We start from the raw sequence: 22,254 nt of genomic DNA, 5'->3' as shown, positions 1-22,254 counted from the left end.
TCTACATTAGTAAATTAACTTAAGTAAAGCAGATGTTTAACAGTAATTTAACTCTTGAGCGTAAAATGAAACCAAAATATTTTTTTCCCTTCATTTTACGCTCTCAAGAGTTAAAGATCTATCCAGAAGGTCCATTTCCCAACTCTCTATCATTTAGCTGTGAACCCCCTACTAGACCACTGCCACTGATGGGGCTAGCTCGGGCCAGGCAGACAGAGAGCCAGCTGACTGAGCAAGGCTGGTATGGCTGCAATGGCTGACTGCAAGGGCTGATATGCTCTGGCTTGGCAGCCTGATTTTCTACACTGGCTGACTGGCGGAGCTGACTGGCTGCGTTGGCTGACTGGGCAGGCTTGCTGGCTAGCTGGCTTGCTGGGCTCCCTGAGGGAAGCTTTGGGATGGATCTCTAGGGGCATCGGCTTGTGTTGAGCCTGTCTGTCCTTGAATGTGCCCTCCAAGAAATGTCAAGCTACTACAATACAACCACGTGAAACCCAACCCTATCAAAAACCCAACTATGCAGCTTCCACCTGAGGAACCGAGACGGGGAAAAATAACTGAGCGTCACTTGGGATGGTCACAAACTCTCCAACCATACCCACCCCATGTAACTTGGAGTTACACTGGACAGGACACTCTCCTTTAAAAAGCATCTGGAGAACACAAAAGCCAAGGTCAACACCCACACCCGTTAAATAAATGTTTACTCACCTCATTCAAGTTGCAGGCAGGCTAGCCGTCTACCTTGATCTCCGTCCTAAGAAAGAAAGACAGAAAAAGAAACGCACGTATTTAGAACGACTTAAACCCTCTATATTTAATAAAAACAATTCTGGACAGGAATCCTGTATTGCAGGGGTGCCCACATTTACATTGGCTGTGCAGGTAGACCACATGGCATGCCCCTGTATATAATCTATCACTTGAATTAAGGTGACTTGATTGATTGACATAAAAAGGCCCGTCAGCTCAAATATTGCACACAAACATCAGTAGCTGTTATTGTGACAGTAATAATTGCTATAGTGTGTGTTCAGTAACAGTGTTACAGTACTGTACTGTACTGTACAGTAACAATTGCTATAGTGTGTGTTCAGTAACAGTGTTAAGTAGCAGGAACATTCCTGTCTCTCCAGCTCTTTAATAAATATAAAGGTTTTTTTTAAATCAGGTATGTGACACATTTTCAGCCAATCAGGAGAAAGTAGCTATTTATGAGCTTAATGTTCCAGTTCTATTTGTGTCTGTTACAGTCATTACAATTCCACTTGTTTAAACTGTATCCTGACTGCGTTCCTGATTGGATAAAATTGCAGTTTCAGAAAAAGCTTTTTCTGTTTAACAAAAAGCTGGAGGGACCGGGAGACCTCTGTTACTGAACACACACACTATAGCAATGATTACTGTCACAATATAGAGCTATTTAACACTGTTACTGAACACACACTATAGCAATGATTACTGTCACAATATAGAGCTATTTAACACTGTTAGTGAACACACACTATAGCAATGATTACTGTCACAATATAGAGCTATTTAACACTGTTACTGAACACACACTCTAGCAATGATTACTGTCACACTATAGAGCTATTTAACACTGTTACTGAACACACACTCTATAGCAATGATTACTGTCACACTATAGAGCTATTTAACACTGTTACTGAACACACTCTATAGCAATGATTACTGTCACACTATAGAGCTATTTGACACTGTTACTGAACACACTATAGCAATGATTACTGTCACACTATAGAGCTATTTGACACTGTTACTGAACACACACTATAGCAATGTCTCACTAGCAACTGGCACTAGCAACTCTCACTAGCAACTGGCACTAGCAACTCTCACTAGCAACTGGCACTAGCAACTGGCACTAGCAACTCTCTCTAGCAACTGGCACTAGCAACTGGCACTAGCAACTCTCATTAGCAACTCTCACTAGGAACTGGCACTAGCAACTCTCACTAGCAACTGGCACTAGCAACTGGCACTAGCAACTCTCACTAGCAACTGATTACTGTCACACTATAGAGCTATTTAACACTGTTACTGAACACACTCTATAGCAATGATTACTGTCACAATATAGAGCTATTTAACACTGTTACTGAACACACACTCTAGCAATGATTACGGTCACACTATAGAGCTATTTAACACTGTTACTGAACACACACTCTATAACAATGATTACTGTCACAATACAGAGCAATTTAATTTAGGTAACCAAATGGACTCCAATAGTAGATCTTTACACTCTCAATAGTTTAATTGTTAAGCATCTGCTTAATTTCCCAAAAAAACAGAGAATGTAGAAGATTGCTTTTAATCCTTTGTTTGTACCATGTTGATGTTTTGTATGTATTACCGTAGGAGAGCGGTTAGTGACTGTGCCTTATTAACATTAGTGGTAGTCCGTGGCTCAGAAATGTCCCTTATAAAGTTACTTGTTGTGTTTATATAATATATATGTTATATATATATATATACTATATAAAACCGTGATCCAGTACAGTCGATGGTTTCTGAACATTGTGGCCCGGGTTCTCCTCCCAGTGGAGGACCGAGTTTGTCTTGTTTTGTTTGTGCATTCGGCTACTGGAACACGGTTTTACACAGTAGTACGAACATAATATATAAACATCACAACAAGTAACATCATAAGTGATAACAGATGTTTGAACAACAACAACAACGTTAAGTATTAAATAACATTTAATTGTTTACCTGGACACGGACGACGACGGACATGGTGTAGCCTTGGCACTTCTCAAACAAACACCGAGCAAACCCGCATCCACGCGTCTCTTCCGTATTTGAGGGGGCCGTCACTTCTTTCCGGTGTGAGGCCACGCCCGCGAAGTGGCTCTTCCGGGTACGTCACGGCTAAAATAGTCAATACAGACACGGGTCCCCTTACTGGCATCGTCCTCAGTGGTCTAATAATGCACATTGCATAATGAGCTTTTTTTTTTTTAAATGAGGCTCTGTCTCTGTCCTTTTCTTTCTCTTTAAAGTTATTTGATGAGTGCTGTCATGTGTGTGTTTTTAAAAGTATATTTACTTTATATTTAATATATATATATATATATATATATACCCCCCCCAGGTGTTCCCCAAGATTTGGAAAAGTTTGATGTATAGTTTGTTGAAGGTAATAGTTTCATTGAAAGCTTATTAGTTGGTAAGTGTGCATATTTGAAGAAATGCAAATCTAACAATAATAAAATGATATGCAATAGGCTAGGCCTATATGGTCGAATATGACATATGATATCAAGGCATTTAAGTAATGTAATAAGTTGCTATAACCCCGTACAAGTGATAGGCTACTTGTCCAGACCATAGACCAGCTGTTAACTGTGAGTGGGACGACCCAATTAAGCATTACACTTGTTTACAAGAGGGTCCACCTTGTTCAATTCATCAAAACATTTAGAGACGTAAAATAGACAACACGTGTCGTCGAAAACCATGAAAAACAACATACTATAGTAGCCTGTATGCATGTCATTTTACATGATTTTCAATTTTTTTTTAATCGTCGAAAACCATGAAAAACAACATACCGTAGAATGTCGTCGGAAATCGCTCAAAGAAGTGTCTACCCTTGACTCTTCTGCACGTTGTCTTACGCACGCTTATCTTGAGCTATTTATATATCAACTTTGTGAAAATAGTGCAAAAATATTTGGTTTTCTTTATTGGTGAAAACCATAAAAACGACTATAGACATACTTACATTTTATTTAGGTCCATGGGCTATACTTACTTAGTTACTTACTATGCCGTAAACTAAATCAAAATCTGCTGGCAAAATCAACACTGACATAATCACAAAACTCAAGACACAAAAAAGTATCAAGACACAAAACTGCACGAGACATTTGGAAATTCGAGTTTCTGCTGCATTTTTATTGTCAAAACAGAATGAACCATAATTATGGATCATCATCACACCCACTGATAAGATCAAAAGTATTTTTCCCCACAGAAGATATATATATATATACTGTACATGATGTTAGTATATATATATCGCCAAATATTAATGTTCATTTTTTTTCAATTTTTTTTTGGTGAATTTTTAAAAATGAACCGATGAAGATAATAAAAACGGAATGGCTGGTGGTAGCCTAGAGGGGGCCGGGCGGGGGGCCGGGCGGGGGTCCCATATGAGGATAGAGAGACATGGAGGGTTTTGGTGCGTTGCCATAGCAGCAAGACATAATATTGGGTATAGTTAGCAAATAAATAAATAAATAGGCGGAGTCTGTTTGAACGATCGGGTCTCATATCACTGCTCTAAGGCAGAACGCGTACAGTACACAGCGAGTTCATCATGACACACACACACACACACACTCACGCACACTCTCACGCACACACACCCTGCATTCGAATAGATACTACATATATACAGTAAATGTACAGTATACACTATATATAATAATTGTTGATGTATAAAGCGTCGTCATTGGGGTCTCTTGAAAGGCGCTATAATATAAGTTATTATTATTATTATTATTATATTGTACGCTCTCATGAGGCACTCCAGTACTGTACATTCGACAGCAGAAAACGCTGTGCCTGGTATACTGTACATCCGTAACATCACCAACCATCTTTCATATATACATATACACACACACGCACACGCGCGCACACACACGCGCACACACACACACACACACACACACACACACACACACACACACACACTGTATACAGTACAGTATATGCAGCACACCATGCACACGTACAGTATAGAGTAATCTGGCAGCAGATGAAAACAACCGAGACCGGTACAGTACAGTACAGTACAGTACAGTAGGGAAATGGGGAGGCTTTTTGTGAGTCGTGGTTTTTTTGGAAGGACGTACAAGCATTTGAAGCAACACAGATTATTAAACACCTTAACCCATTCTGAACGGGAACCCGTTTTGGTGTCAGCATCATGTTATGCTTTAGCTATTGAAAAATAGCAGATCTACAAGCTCATAGCGCGCCACCGAGTGGCGCGCTACGAGCTTGTAGGTCTGCTATTTTTGAAAAATCGAAGAACGACTGACATTTTTATAGAATCTGATCTCAGGTCAGAATGGGTTAACCAGACCAGTGTGTGTCCAGTGGAAACCTCGTATGAATCTGATCTCAGGTCAGAATGGGTTAAGAGCTTCTTTTCAAGGCCGTCTTTGAGGGCCTGGAGGAGGTCTGAGCACGGCCACCTTCTCTCCGCCACCCCCCTTTGTAGTCACCAGGGCCTTCCATGATGCAGGTGTTTTATAATAATTATTATAAATATAATATTTATAATATTATAATATATTATGGCAGTGGTTCTCAACCTTCTCAGGGGCGTTGTGTTCGTTCTTTATCTAACAAGCTCACAAAAACGCCTCGCGTTGTGTGAGCTTGTATAGGTTTGGCTATTTTCATTTTTTTTGAGTGGTTGCAAACCATTCCAAGGAACAGCAATGTCCGTGCCCATGTGTTCGCCTATATGTTATACTTTAGCTATTGAAAAGTAGCAGATCTACAAGCTCATAGCGCGCCACCGAGTGCCGCGCTACGAGCTTGTAGGTCTGCTATTTTTGAGAAGTCGTGAAAATGTGTCTCAATTTAAGTCCTTTAAAGTGTCACTTCACTGTCATCTGGGGGGCCCGTGCACAGTTTGAGAACCACTGCTTTGTGTGTGTGTGTGTGTGTACGTACTGTATGTACAGTATATGTGTCTATAGAAAAGGACGAGGCCCAGGTGACCACTGTGAAAACGGTAAAGTGCGGAACGGACCAGGAGAGTACAGCGGGCGGGAGGGAAGGTTTCAGCGGCTCCGCGTTCGTCCAGGTCTGAAAAGGCACACAGAGGACAGAGCGCCATGAAGCCTATAATCTAAGGGGCCTAATCTAAGGGCCCTAATCTCAGGGCCACATCTAAGGGCCTAATCTAGGGGCCGTCCACACCAAGAGGAGACGAGAACCGTTAAAGGGACACTTCGCCCTTTTTGCTAAAAAATATATGTTAATGACGTTTAGAAGATTTAGAACACTTTCCTGGGGGTCTTTATGTGTGTAATGTGTGGTTTTAGATATTTTAGATTGTAGCAGTGAGCCCAGTGTCTCGGATGTCATGGACACTGGGCTCACTTACTTCCTGGACTACAATTCCCATAATGCTTTGGTGCACTGCTCCTCTTTGTGGATAGGGGGGAGGGCTGTCTTACTGAGACAATATGTAGTCCAGGAAGTAAGTGACCTGCTCGTCTTAAACGACGTTAAACTCACCAACATTGCAGCTGTAGGGCAAGCTTGAATTATCCTCTTTCAATCTGCCGAGCTTGTTTTTCATAACAATCCACCGTAGACATTGTTGTTATGAGATACTTTCTGTCAAGACATTCTGTGCAAGAGTTTGGAAGCACTCGTCGTATGTCACTGAACGGCCCTGCGTAACACCTGTTTCGAATTTGCACATAATGCAGGAGGCAGCGGCGCGACCAGTTAACAAAAACGAGTGCTTCCAAACTGCAACACTTAAAAAAAGAATCACCTGCAGAGGATGTCTTGACAGAAAGTATCTCATAACATGTCTAATTTTTATGAAAAACAAGCTCGGCAGATTGAAAGAGGATAATTCAAGCTTGCCCTACAGATGCAATGTTGGTGAGTTTAATGTCGTTTAAGACAAGCAGATCGCAAACGCAATTGGATGAAATGGGGAGTCAATGGAGGGTACCGTATTGCAACTCTAGATTAATCCCATTATAAAACAAATCTAGAGTTGCAAATAGCGGCTTAGGGATCGGCCCTAGAATCAGTAGAATGACATGCGTATAGCAGGATAGAGAAGCAGAACCATAATAATAGAGAAGGACCCCCTGGAACCGTCCACAGACCCCTGGAACCGTCCACGGACCCCCTGGAACCGTCCACGGACCCCCTGGAACCGTCCACAGACCCCTGGAACCGTCCACGGACCCCCTGGAACCGTCCACAGACCCCCTGGAACCGTCCACAGACCCCCTGGAACCCTCCACAGACCCCCTGGAACCCTCCACAGACCCCCTGGAACCCTAACCCTAACCCAAGGACCCCCTGGAACCCCCCACGGACCCCCTGGAACCCCCCACAGACCCCTGGAACCGTCCACAGACCCCCTGGAACCGTCCACAGACCCCTGGAACCGTCCACAGACCCCCTGGAACCCCCCACGGACCCCCTGGAACCGTCCACAGACCCCCTGGAACCCTCCACAGACCCCCTGGAACCCTAACCCTAACCCAAGGACCCCCTGGAACCCCCCACAGACCCCCTGGAACCGTCCACAGACCCCCTGGAACCCTCCACAGACCCCCTGGAACCCCCCACGGACCCCCTGGAACCCCCCACGGACCCCCTGGAACCCCCCACAGACCCCCTGGAACCCCCCACGGACCCCCTGGAACCCCCCACAGACCCCCTGGAACCCCCCACGGACCCCCTGGAACCCCCCACGGACCCCTAACCCTAACCCACGGACCCCCTGGAAACCTAACCCTAACCCACGGACCCCTGGAACCCTCCACGGACCCCTGGAACCGTCCACAGACCCCCTGGAACCCCCCACGGACCCCCTGGAACCGTCCACAGACCCCCTGGAACCCTCCACAGACCCCCTGGAACCCTCCACAGACCCCCTGGAACCCTAACCCTAAGCCAAGGACCCCCTGGAACCGTCCACGGACCCCCTGGAACCGTCCACAGACCCCTGGAACCGTCCACGGACCCCCTGGAACCGTCCACAGACCCCTGGAACCGTCCACGGACCCCCTGGAACCGTCCACGGACCCCCTGGAACCGTCCACAGACCCCTGGAACCCCCCACAGACCCCCTGGAACCGTCCACAGACCCCTGGAACCGTCCACAGACCCCCTGGAACCCCCCACGGACCCCCTAGAACCGTCCACAGACCCCCTGGAACCCTCCACAGACCCCCTGGAACCCTAACCCTAACCCAAGGACCCCCTGGAACCCCCCACAGACCCCCTGGAACCGTCCACGGACCCCCTGGAACCGTCCACAGACCCCTGGAACCGTCCACGGACCCCCTGGAACCGTCCACAGACCCCTGGAACCGTCCACAGACCCCCTGGAACCCTGGAACCGTCCACAGACCCCCTGGAACCCCCCACGGACCCCCTGGAACCGTCCACAGACCCCCTGGAACCCTCCACAGACCCCCTGGAACCCTCCACAGACCCCCTGGAACCCTAACCCTAACCCAAGGACCCCCTGGAACCCCCCACAGACCCCCTGGAACCCTCCACAGACCCCCTGGAACCCTCCACAGACCCCCTGGAACCCCCCACAGACCCCCTGGAACCCTCCACAGACTCCTGGAACCCCCCACAGACCCCCTGGAACCCTCCACGGACCCCTGGAACCCCCCACGGACCCCCTGGAACCCCCCACAGACCCCCTGGAACCCTCCACAGACCCCCTGGAACCGTCCACGGACCCCTGGAACCCCCCACCGACCCCTGGAACCCCACAAAGACCCCCTGTAACCGCCCAAGGACCCCCTGGAACCCTCCACAGACCCCCTGGAACCCTCCACAGACCCCTGGAACCCTCCAAGGACACACACACACACACACACACACAGTATCAGATGTACAAGCTCAAAGCGTGGCACGCAGTGATGCGCTGTGAGCTTGTAGATCTGCTATTTTTAAATAGCCAACGTATAAAACATGGATAAAGTGTTTAACCCATTTTGGGCGGGAACCCATTTTGGTGTTAGCATCATGTTATGCTTTAGCCATTGAAAAATAGCAGATCTACAAGCTCATAGCGCGCCACCGAGTGGCGCGCTATGAGCTTGTAGGTCTGCTATTTTTGAAAAATCGAAGAACGACCCACGGACCCCCTGGAACCCCCCACGGACCCCCTGGAACCCCCCACGGACCCCCTGGAACCCTCCACGGACCCCCTGGAACCCCCCCACAGACCCCCTGGAACCCCCCACAGACCCCCTGGAACCCTCCACGGACCCCCTGGAACCCCCCAAGGACCCCCTGGAACCCCCCACAGACCCCCTGGAACCCCCCACAGACCCCCTGGAACCCTCCACAGACCCCCTGGAACCGTCCAAAGACCCCTGGAACCGTCCACGGACCCCCTGGAACCGTCCACAGACCCCCTGGAACCCCCCACAGACCCCCCTGGAACCCTCCACAGACCCCCTGGAACCCTCCACAGACCCCCTGGAACCCTCCACAGACCCCCTGGAACCCCCCACAGACCCCCTGGAACCCTCCACAGACTCCTGGAACCCCCCACAGACCCCCTGGAACCCTCCACGGACCCCTGGAACCCCCCACGGACCCCCTGGAACCCCCCACAGACCCCCTGGAACCCTCCACGGACCCCTGGAACCCCCCACGGACCCCCTGGAACCCTCCACGGACCCCTGGAACCCCCCACGGACCCCCTGGAACCCCCCACCGACCCCTGGAACCCCACAAAGACCCCCTGTAACCGCCCAAGGACCCCCTGGAACCCTCCACAGACCCCCTGGAACCCTCCACAGACCCCTGGAACCCTCCAAGGACACACACACACACACACACACACACACACACAGTATCAGATGTACAAGCTCAAAGCGTGGCACGCAGTGATGCGCTGTGAGCTTGTAGATCTGCTATTTTTAAATAGCCAACGTATAAAACATGGATAAAGTGTTTAACCCATTTTGGGCGGGAACCCATTTTGGTGTTAGCATCATGTTATGCTTTAGCCATTGAAAAATAGCAGATCTACAAGCTCATAGCGCGCCACCGAGTGGCGCGCTATGAGCTTGTAGATCTGCTATTTTTGAAAAATCGAAGAACGACCCACGACCCACGGACCCCCTGGAACCCCCCACGGACCCCCTGGAACCCTCCAAGGACCCCCTGGAACCCCCCACAGACCCCCTGGAACCCCCCACAGACCCCCTGGAACCCCCCAAGGACCCCCTGGAACCCCCCACAGACCCCTGGAACCGTCCACGGACCCCCTGGAACCGTCCACAGACCCCCTGGAACCCCCCACAGACCCCCTGGAACCCTCCACGGACCCCCTGGAACCCCCTAAGGACCCCCTGGAACCGACAGACAGACAGACAGACAGACAGACAGACAGACAGACAGACAGACTCACAGCGTTGAGCTTTAGTCCAGTGTTCTCCTCCATGATTCACACTGTAGGAAGTAGAACAACAATGAATCAAGTCAAAACCTGCTGCTTAATGTCTCACATCGGCCTGTTTTAGTCCCACCAAATATTTACTAAACACATTTTGTCATCATTCTCCCACAGACTCTGTCCAAACATCACACACATTGGTACCATATCTCTGTGGTCATGTGATTAAGACTCTGTCCAAACATCACACACATTGGTACCATATCTCTATGGTCATGTGATTAAGACTCTGTCCAAACATCACACACATTGGTACCATATCTCTGTGGTCATGTGATTAAGACTCTGTCCAAACATCACACACATTGGTACCATATCTCTGTGGTCATGTGATTAAGACTCTGTCCAAACATCACACACATTGGTACCATATCTCTGTGGTCATGTGATTAAGACTCTGTCCAAACATCACACACATTGGTACCATATCTCTGTGGTCATGTGATTAAGACTCTGTCCAAACATCACACACATTGGTACCATATCTCTGTGGTCATGTGATTAACACGTATCTCTCAGATTTGGATTAGATTGAGGAACAAAATGCTCTCTCTCTAGAACCATGGAACATAGACACTATCTACTGTATATTAATCTATGTTATAGAACCATGGAACATAGACACTATCTACTGTATATTAATCTATGTTATAGAACCATGGAACATAGACACTATCTACTGTATATTAATCTATGTTATAGAACCATGGAACATAGACACTATCTACTGTATATTAAATCTCTGCTAGAATGAACCATGGATCATATGGTAATATGATATGATAATATGGGAAACTGCATTTATAAAGCGCTTTACATTACAATGTAGTTCACATTCACCCACCGATGGCAGAGGAAAACATGCATGCTCATCGGGAGCTGTTAGGGGTTCAGAGAGTCTTGCTCAAGGACACTTCGACATGTAGCAGCCAGGAGGAGCCGGGAATTTAACCTGGAACCTTTGACGGCCGCTCTACACAAGTCTACTCACTTGACAGTCTCCAGGGCAGCAGACAGCTTCTTCAGAGCAGAGTCTCCTAAGTGGCTGAAGTTCAAGTCCAGCTGTTTCAGCTGGGAGGAGGGGTTGGAGGTCACAGCTGAAGCCAGAGAAGAACAGCCTTCCTCTGTGACTCCACAGCCTGACAACCTGCAGAGAAATACACATTTAACAAAGTGCTGTGTTGATGTTCAAGTAGAGATCCACACAGAGAGAACACACATTCTTTACCCCAGGATCTGCAGTCCACACTGTGGACTCTTCAGTAACGCAGAGAGCTGGAGCAGTTGTGATTCCTGCAGGCAGATGAAACTGAGGTCCAATTCTTTCAGATGGAGAAGATTAGAGCTGAGAGCTGAGAGCAGAACTTCAAATCCTGTCTGTGTGAAGGTACAGCCAGCAAGTCTGTAATTACACATGAAATATCTGGACTGAATATCACAGTTTTGGAGTAAAGACCCCAAGAGATGGAAAGAGAAGGCAGGGATAATGTGAAGTAAATCATCATAATCTTAATCTTCCAACATAGGAATTGTGTGTGTGTGTGTGTGTGTGTGTGTGTGTGTGTGTGTGTGTGTGTGTGTGTGTGTGTGCGTGCCAACATGACTACTGTACATACTGTAATCACTGTACCCCATTAGTTCACATAATGATAATCCCCTAGCAGCCATGATGGATCACATATTGTAGTTACTGTACCGTAGCATTGATAATGATAATTCCCTAGCAGCCATGATGGATCACATATTGTAGTTACTGTACCGTAGCATTGATAATGATAATCCCCTAGCAGCCATGATGGATCACATATTGTAGTTACTGTACCGTAGCATTGATAATGATAATCCCCTAGCAGCCATGATGGATCACATATTGTAGTTACTGTACCGTAGCATTGATAATGATAATCCCCTAGCAGCCATGATGGATCACATATTGTAGTTACTGTACCGTAGCATTGATAATGATAATCCCCTAGCAGCCATGATGGATCACATATTGTAGTTACTGTACCGTAGCATTGATAATGATAATCCCCTAGCAGCCATGATGGATCACATATTGTAGTTACTGTACCGTAGCATTGTGATGTGAGAGTGTGAACTAGACAACACAAACTCTGACCATATTATTATTCTAATCAGTGGGATACCATGATGTCAACTTTATTAACACTCTTATTATTAAGAATCAAACTATAAATAATAAAACAGAACTATTAGTAATAATGTGACCTCAGTATCTCCAGATGACAGTTTGGACTCTTCAATGCAGCAGAGAGCAGGTCCATGTATGGATCATCTATGTCATTATAACTGATGTCCAATTCTCTCAGATGTGAAGGATTAGAGCTGAGAGCTGAAGCCACAATCTCATATTCTGCCTTTTGGAGGTTACAGCCAACAAGTCTGTAAATGTAGATGATGTAAAATCAGTGATCATAAACACAGATTAGATCAAATTCATGTTCAATGAAATGAACTATAAAGTGTAATGTAAATGTACCAATGTCTAGTTGGTCAGATATTGACAGGTCATATAAGAACAGTCTAGTTGGTCAGATATTGACAGGTCATTTAAGAACAGTCTAGTTGGTCAGATATTGACAGGTCATATAAGAACAGTCTAGTTGGTCAGATATTGACAGGTCATATAAGAACAGTCTAGTTGGTCAGATATTGACAGGTCATATAAGAACAGGTCATATAAGAACAGGGAACCAGAAAACATCAAAGTGAAAGACAGATAATCTGTATTAACCCATTCTGACCCGAGATCAGATTCTAAAAATGTCTTGTACATCCTGACAGTTTTCTGAAAAAGCTGTTTCTATGTCAGTCGTTCTTCGATTAAAATAGCAGACCTACAAGCTCATAGCGCGCCACCGAGTGGCGCGCTATGAGCTTGTAGATCTGCTATTTTTCAATAGCTAAAGCATAACATAATGCTAACACCAAAAGGGGTTTCCCGCCCAAAATGGTTTAATACTACAGTGTGTAACTTGCATTGATTGATCTATGAATGTTCTCTTATTTATTCTTTTGACTTTGTTCTCTGTGCATGTCAGACAGATCCATTTAGGCAACACACACACACACACACACACACACACACACACACACACACACACACACACTTTGAGACCCGATTATTATTATAGTAATTAGGTGTGATGGTAGATTGATTCTAACAGGTTTTCTATCCACATGACTACTAACCGAGCCTTTCTGCTGTTCCTCACAGCTGGGAGTAGTCTGGATCTCCCCCATTCTGATGATGTGTCGTATTGCTGCAGGTCAAACTCCTCCAGAACCTCCTCTGACGTCAGCAGAATGAAGGCCAGAGCTGAACACTGGCTCTGAGACAGTTCTGTCTTTGATCTGTCCGCTGACTTCAGGTACTGTTGGATCTCCTGATGTACTGAGAGGTCGTTCATCTCCATCAGACAGTGGAAGATGTTGATGAATCTGTCAGGAGAGAGACTCACATCTTCTATTTCCATCTCCTTCAGGTTGTTGATGACTCTCTGGATGCTCTCTGGACTGTTCTCTGTGTGACCCAGCAGGCCTCCTAACAGACTCTGGTTGGACTCCAGCGAGAGGCCATGAAGGAAGCGGACAAAGAGGTCCAGGTGGCCGTTCTTACTCTTCAGGGCTTTTTCGCTGGCTCTCTGCAGGAAGTCCTCCAGGGAACTGACATCATCTCCCAGGAACGTCTTCAGTACCTTCATGTTCTTCTGTGTGAAACAGTGCATCAGGTAGACTGCAGCCAGGAACTCCTGGATGCTCAGATGAACAAAGCTGTAGATCTTTCTCTGGGATTGAACGGTCTCTTCTTTGAAGATCTCTGTGCACACTCCCGAGTACAGCGCGGCGTGGTTCACATCGAGACCACACTCTTCCAGGTCTTCTTGGTAGAACATGAGGCTGCCTTTCTTCAGATGTACAAACGCCAGCATGCACAGCTGCAGAAGAACATCCCTGTCAGTCTCATCATACTTTGTCATCATCCTTTTTATCATGAGCGATATGAAGTGGCTGTACATCCCGGTCAGGTTCTTGGGCATCTGTCCTGTCTGGCCTGTCTTCACCAGGTCCTCCACAACGGTAGCGGTCATCCAACAGAAGACTGGGATGTGACACATGATGTGGATGCTCTTTGATGTCTTCACGTGTGAGATGATGGTGCTGGCCAGCTCCTCATCATCACTGAACATCTTCCTGAAGAACTCCTCCTTCTGGGGCTCTGTGAACCCTCGTATTTCTGTCACCATGTCAACGCATTCAGGAGGGATCTGATTGGCTGCTGCAGGTCTGGTGGTTATCCAGAAGAGAGCCGAGGGGAGCAGATTCCCCTTGAAGAGGTTCGTCAGCAGCAGGCCCACCGATGATGTCACCGTGACATCAGAGACGACGTCATTGTTGTCGAAGGCGTCAGAATCGACGTCAACGTTCTGGAATTTCAGCGGAAACCTGCTTTCATCGAGACCATCGAAGATGAAGCCAACTTTCCAGGCAGCAAGCTGCTCTGCTGTGAGCTTCTCTAACGTTGGATGGAAAACATGGATCAGTGAGAGAAGACTGTGCTGCTTATCTCGGACCAAGTTCAGCTCCCGGAATGCGAAGAGAACCAGGAGATCTATATCTTGGTTCTCCAAACCTCTCGCCCAGTCCAGAGCGAACTTACGCACGGAGAATGTCTTTCCGATGCCAGCGATGCCATTGGTCAGAACTCTGCTGCTGGGTGTGTCTCTGCCAGGGAGGACGGTCTTAAAGATGGAACGGCACTTGATTAGGACGTCATAGAGGGTCTTCATGCTGGAGGCGGTCTCAAGCTGCCACACCTCATGTTGCTGATTAACCCCTTCACTCACTCCCGCTGATAGGTGGAGGTCTGTGTAGATGTTGGAGAGGGAGGGATGTTCAGTGACGAATGTCACATGTTCAAGACCGTCCAAAGTGACCCTATAGACCTTTAAATACCCCGGCAGACGGACATCTGATATGAGGAGACAATTAATACATGTTAAACATTATGCTTCATTTACAACTTTACATTGAACAATCCATAGCATTAAAACTACAAAGTAAACTAAAAGTAAAACAAATGAGAAAATTGGCTAAAATAAACAACATTGGATCGTTTTTTTTGTCTAAATGTATGTGTTTATCGTCAGTATTTGTATTTGGACAATGAGACAGGAATACAACGAGTATATTTAATCTGATGAGTCTGCTGCTATTTAAACATTTCATTCATTGAAATAAAAATTTGGTGTAAAATGTGTCCAGTCTTACTGTGTCCAGGTGTGGTTCTGAATTTCTTCTGTCCAGGTGTGTTTCTGAATGTCTTCTGTCCAGGTGTGTTTCTGAATGTCTCTCTGTGGAGATGAAGACAATAGAATATATACATATAGATGAAGACAATAGAATATATACATATAGATACATATAGATGAAGACAATAGAATATATACATATAGATACATATAGATGAAGACAATAGAATATATACATATAGATACATATAGATGAAGATAATAGAATATATACATATAGATGAAGACAATAGAATATATACATATAGATGAAGACAATAGAATATATACATATAGATACATATGTATCCAACAGTTAATTGGCGGTGGCAACACTGCTAGTGAGTTGCTAAAACCCATTGGACTAAACCAAATTATAAAACAGCAAAGGGAAAACTATCTGACACATTGGAAAGAAGCAACACAAAAGCAGAGTAAACTAGAATGCTATCTGGCCCTAAACAGAGAATACACAGTGGCAGAATACCTGAGCACCGTGACCGACCCAAAACAAAGAAAAATCTTAACTAGGTACAGACTCAGTGAGCACAGTCTCGCGATCGAGAAAGGCCGTCATAGGCAGACCTGTATCCCGAGAGAAGACAGACTATATATGCACCCACTGCACAATAAACGAAGTGGAAACCGAGCTACACTTCCTAACCATCTGCCCATTGTACCAAGACATCAGAGACACATACTTCCCACAGATTACAACCACACACGGAGATTTTGAAAACATGACCAATGACAAAAAACTCCCATATCTGCTGGGCGAAGTACAACAATGTGCAAACACAGCAGCAAGATTTGTGAGTTGCTGTGATAGGAGAAGGATATCAAATGGAACACAACCACCCTAAAGACTAATAATTGTGTATATTCCTGCACTATACCTGCATCGAGTTATCTTGGTACACAGAAGTTGATCTATTGAAGATTCTGACCTTCAAAGTACATAATTTTTGTTTTGATTGTATTGCTGTATTGTTGTATTGTTCTTTCTGCTTTGGCAATGTAAACGTATGTTTTCTCATGCCAATAAAGCCCTTTGAATTGAATTGAATTGAATTGAGTCTCTCGGCCGATCTGATAAACCTTTTCCTGCTGAAGCTAAAAGTAATTCTAATGGCAGTGGTAATTTGCGTGAGCCAGACAACAAGGTGTGCAATTACTGTCATAAACGGGGCCATTGGAAGTCTGAATGTTTTAGGTTGAATGGAAACCCCAGGACTCCTAATTTTGCAGGACATTCGCAACCAAAAGGGGCTGGCGCAGCCGCTCCACGTCCGGTGTCCACTTGTGCTACACCAAATTGCGGCCCAAATAGGGACACGTCAGTTGCAGCACTGGAATCTTACCGCCCGTTCATCATGAAAGGCTCTGTGGCTTTGCTGCAAAATGGAAAAGAAGTGCCAGTAACTACTTTGAGGGACACAGGTGCTTTTGACTCATTTATTCAGGCTGGTGTTCTCCCTTTAACTCAGGATTCTGACACGGGTGACAAGGTGCCTATCCGTGGCATAGATATGAATATTCTGTGGGTTCCCTTGCATAACGTTTTGCTCAAATGTGAATTATTCCAGGGGGAAGCGAAGCTTGCTGTGCGCCCAGCGCTGCCGATCCCAGGGGTGACGGTGATTCTGGGAAACGACCTGGTTGGTGCTCGGGTGTGGGCAACAGTTCCTCCACCGGCAGTGGTGACGTCTATTCCTTTGCTAACTGGGGGGATGGATAAAAGTGAACGTGACTTTCCGGAGGTTTTCTCAGCATGTGCGGTGACACGTGCAATGGCTAAGTTAAAGGGGAACTCTGAGGCAAAAGAATCAGTTAAGTCTAAGTCTGTATCAGATGCATACACTGTTTGTATGCATCTGACTGCGCACAGTGCTGTGTGTGTGTAATAAAGACTGTGTGTATGCATCTGACTGCGCACAGTGTGTGTGTGTGTGTGTGTGTGTGTGTGTGTGTGTGTGTGTAATAAAGACGGTCTGTATGCATCTGACTGCGCACAGTGTGTGTGTGTGTGTGTGTGTGTGTGTGTAATAAAGACTGTGTGTATGCATCTGACTGCGCACAGTGTGTGTGTGTGTGTGTAATAAAGACTGTGTGTATGCATCTGACTGCGCACAGTGCTGTGTGTGTGTAATAAAGACTGTGTGTATGCATCTGACTGCGCACAGTGCTGTGTGTGTGTGTAATAAAGACGGTGTGTATGCATCTGACTGCGCACAGTGTGTGTGTGTGTGTGTGTAATAAAGACTGTGTGTATGCATCTGACTGCGCACAGTGCTGTGTGTGTGTGTAATAAAGACTGTGTGTATGCATCTGACTGCGCACAGTGTGTGTGTGTGTGTGTGTAATAAAGACGGTGTGTATGCATCTGACTGCGCACAGTGCTGTGTGTGTGTGTAATAAAGATGGTGTTTATGCATCTGACTGCGCACAGTGTGTGTGTGTGTGTGTGTGTGTGTAATAAAGACTGTGTATGCATCTGACTGCGCACAGTGCTGTGTGTGTGTGTGTAATAAAGACTGTGTGTATGCATCCGACTGCGCACAGTGTGTGCAGTGTGCTTTGTAGTGTGCACAGCGTGTTATACTCATAGACTGTAAAAAATATGGACAAAGCGTTCCGCGGGTCTAACATGAACGTAAAATGAAGCCTGTCAGTCCTTGCAATGGAAGTCGCCATCTTTCTAGATCCGTTTGGGCCCAGCTGGCCATTGGCTGGCCCAGACAACGAGGCGGGACTTCCCCCCTTCTTCTCCGTTGGTTTTTATTTTGACTCGAGTGGGAGGGGAATCCCTATCATAGACTGTAACGGTAGCCACGCCCCTCAGAACATACACGACTTTATGGTCATTTTTTAAATTAATGGGACCATAATTTTCCAAAAAGAATATTATGACATTAGAAATGAGACTTTAAACTAGTGACTGGAAGAAGAAAGTATTCATGACCATGTATATTAAGGTAATACAGTCTAGGTGAAGTTGGGCCCAAATACATGGACTTCTATGGGGCTATGGGTTTTTCTGGGTCCAATGACAGCGCCACAACAGGCCATTATATGAACTTTCATTTCCTTAGTGGCTTCACAAAATATCTGTCTGACTGCCCCCCTGGTTATACTATAGCTATATTTATTAATCAACGTAGTTACTGAACATGTGAGGGTACTATACCCTAGGGGACACGGGGAGAACATGTGAGGGTACTATACCCTAGGGGACACGGGGAGAACATGTGAGGGTACTATACCCTAGTAGTTACTGAACATGTGAGGGTACTATACCCTAGGGGACACGGGGAGAACATGTGAGGGTACTATACCCTAGTAGTTACTGAACATGTGAGGGTACTATACCCTAGGGCGGTGTTTCCCAACCTGTGTTTCCCAACATGTGAGGGTACTATACCCTAGGGCGGTGTTTCCCAACCTGTGTTTCCCAACATGTGAGGGTACTATACCCTAGGGCGGTGTTTCCCAACCTGTGTTTCCCAACATGTGAGGGTACTATACCCTAGGGCGGTGTTTCCCAACCTGTGTTTCCCAACATGTGAGGGTACTATACCCTAGGGCGGTGTTTCCCAACCTGTGTTTCCCAACATGTGAGGGTACTATACCCTAGGGCGGTGTTTCCCAACCTGTGTTTCCCAACATGTGAGGGTACTATACCCTAGGGCGGTGTTTCCCAACCTGTGTTTCCCAACATGTGAGGGTACTATACCCTAGGGCGGTGTTTCCCAACCTGTGTTTCCCAACATGTGAGGGTACTATACCCTAGGGCGGTGTTTCCCAACCTGTGTTTCCCAACATGTGAGGGTACTATACCCTAGGGCGGTGTTTCCCAACCTGTGTTTCCCAACATGTGAGGGTACTATACCCTAGGGCGGTATTTCCCAACCTGTGTTTCCCAACATGTGAGGGTACTATACCCTAGGGCGGTGTTTCCCAACCTGTGTTTCCCAACATGTGAGGGTACTATACCCTAGGGCGGTGTTTCCCAACCTGTGTTTCCCAACATGTGAGGGTACTATACCCTAGGGCGGTGTTTCCCAACCTGTGTTTCCCAACATGTGAGGGTACTATACCCTAGGGCGGTGTTTCCCAACCTGTGTTTCCCAACATGTGAGGGTACTATACCCTAGGGCGGTGTTTCCCAACCTGTGTTTCCCAACATGTGAGGGTACTATACCCTAGGGCGGTGTTTCCCAACCTGTGTTTCCCAACCGGAGCTTTGGTGCTCCGTTTGATGTGTCCAGGTGTTCCTCCTGATAACCCTGATTTGACCCAAATTATCACTATCCCTGCCCCGAAATAGCTACTGAGCTGCAGGCTTCATATTGTTGCGTCGACAACCTAATTAGACGTGCGACGACAACAACAACGGCGGAACAATAGACTCTAACGACCATCGGCCATAGGAATGTTAAAGGAACGTTAATGCTAATCGCCATAACCTGTACTCGCCGGTGCTACTTATTGCTTTCACTCCCAGCCTCAACCATGAAGCACGGGCGTTAGCGCGATAATAAAATGCGATGCCACTAACCTTGATGGATAAAGTTATGTATATTATTGTTATGTATGTATGTATATGCATATCTTTTATTTTCTCTGGAGTTGTTAACCCATCTAGACTTTCAAGCACCAAACTGCACCAAACTGCAAATGTGTCCATATTTGTATATTATTTATGTATTTAATGTTTTGGTATGTGTATAACTGTGTCCTTTGTTCCACAACATGCCTGAGCTGAGCTGTCTGTTTTTGTTTGTTTGTTTTGTTTTTCCTGTCTTGTCTTTGTCATAAAATGTGAAAATCAATAAAAATATTATTGGAAAAAAAAAGAAAAAAAGATTATTGCAACTCTTTGTATATTGGCATCGACCAGGCGTCACTCAGGCGTTTACAGCTAGTGCAGAACACAGCTGCCCGCCTTCTCACCGGCACTATAAAATATGTTATAGTGTAATAGTGTATATTGTATAGTGTTATAGTGTAAATTGTATAGTGTTACAGTGTTATAGTGTTGTATATATTTATAGGAGGGTTGACATACTGTGAATCAGGAGGTCCAGGTTCGTTACTGAATTCAGGAGGATTTCCTATAGACCTGTCACTCTTCACAGACAGAAGGCTGGGAGTTGGAGACTCTGCTCTGTGGTGGACACTTCTGGAATCATACAGACAGAAATACCAATACATAAACAACAGAGACAGTGAATAATACTACTAGAGATAATACTAAGTAAATAACAGACAGTAATTAGCATAACAGTAGCTTGTATTCCATGTAGTACAAACTGTGCAATGGAATGATTTGCCCAAGCAGATAAAGACAAGTGCCTCAGTATTGAGAAGGCGTTTTTAGAATGGGTTAAAGGTGTCTGTTGAATTGAGCAATTGTAACAGTTATCCCCTTAACACATTCCAACCAGGATTACTGCATGTTTTTGTGAGGGTACCTACCCTAGGGGAGACGGGGAGAACATGTGAGGGTACCTACCCTAGGGGACATGGGGAGAACATGCGAGGGTACCTACCCTAGGGGACACGGGGAGAACATGTGAGGGTACCTACCCTAGGGGACACGGGGAGAACATGTGAGGGTACCTACCCTAGGGGACACGGGGAGAACATGTGAGGGTACCTACCCTAGGGGACACGGGGAGAACATGTGAGGGTACCTACCCTAGGGGACACGGGGAGAACATGTGAGGGTACCTACCCTAGGGGACACGGGGAGAACATGTGAGGGTACCTACCCTAGGGGACACTGGGAGAACATGTGAGGGTACCTACCCTAGGGGACACGGGGAGAACATGTGAGGGTACCTACTCTAGGGGACACGGGGAGAACATGTGAGGGTACCTACCCTAGGGGACAAGGGGAGAACATGTGAGGGTACCTACCCTAGGGGAAACGGGGAGAACATACAAACTCCACACAGAAAGGCCCTTTCGCCAACCCCGCCTCGGGTATGGGCACTGATGACGCAGAGGAGAGAACACATCCCCAGCGCCCACAGCGGGAATCGAACCCAGGATCTTCTAGCTGTGAGGCGACAACACTACAGACTGTGCCACTGTCCCCCCTCTTGGTTTTATTTTTGATAAAGATTTCAAACTTAATAAACAAATCAGCTCCGTCGTTAAAACTATCTTCTTCCAATCATCGCCACGGTCAAATCCTACCTTCCCCTAAAAACAGCTGGAGATGGTTATCCATGCTTTGATTTCATCAAGAATAGATTATTGCATAGAGCTTGGTCGATTCAGCTAAGAACCATACACCGATTACAGATCTCACCTAGCCTTCGCCATAAAATGAATCCTACTCTATCTCCGCTCTGTCTTAAGTGTAAAACTGAAGAGGGAAATTATATTCACTGTATATGGTCATGTCATAAGATTAAACGATACCGGTTGGGTATCGTGCAGCAGTTGAATGAGATCTTTAATATGGAGTTTGAACCCGACCCTGTGTTTGATTCTTGGGCTGCCCGATGAAAAGATTGTTAACAAGTTCCATACACGTCTGTTTAATCTCTTAACTTATGCTGCTAGGAAAAATATTCTGTTGTCTTGGATTAACGAGAAACCACCAACAAAAAAAGATTGGAACAAAATAATCATGCAGTGCATGCCGTTGGAATTCCTAACCTGCCTGCTACGCTCCACCAC

The 22,254-nt window shown here is 46.1% G+C and overlaps 1 protein-coding gene across 1 annotated transcript; it reads right to left on the bottom strand.

Annotated features, from left to right (window-relative positions):
• Positions 1–732: 732 nt before the first annotated feature.
• On the bottom strand, positions 733–21,894 carry LOC308311036 (protein NLRC3-like; the record flags this gene model as incomplete). Its single annotated transcript, XM_080757533.1, has 9 exons — positions 733–757; positions 10,174–10,242; positions 11,238–11,393; positions 11,475–11,648; positions 12,479–12,652; positions 13,463–15,242; positions 15,542–15,624; positions 20,630–20,743; positions 21,881–21,894. The coding sequence occupies 9 exons, from the start codon at positions 21,892–21,894 to the stop codon at positions 733–735; spliced, it is 2,589 nt and encodes an 862-aa protein (XP_080613659.1).
• Positions 21,895–22,254: the final 360 nt, after the last annotated feature.

The sequence above is a fragment of the Protomyctophum bolini genome, assembly GCF_963924005.1.
Source record: "Protomyctophum bolini genome assembly, chromosome: 23".
NCBI classification, from domain to species: domain Eukaryota; kingdom Metazoa; phylum Chordata; class Actinopteri; order Myctophiformes; family Myctophidae; genus Protomyctophum; species Protomyctophum bolini.
Note: the sequence above shows the minus strand (reverse complement) of the source record. Positions and strands in the feature narration are given on the sequence as shown.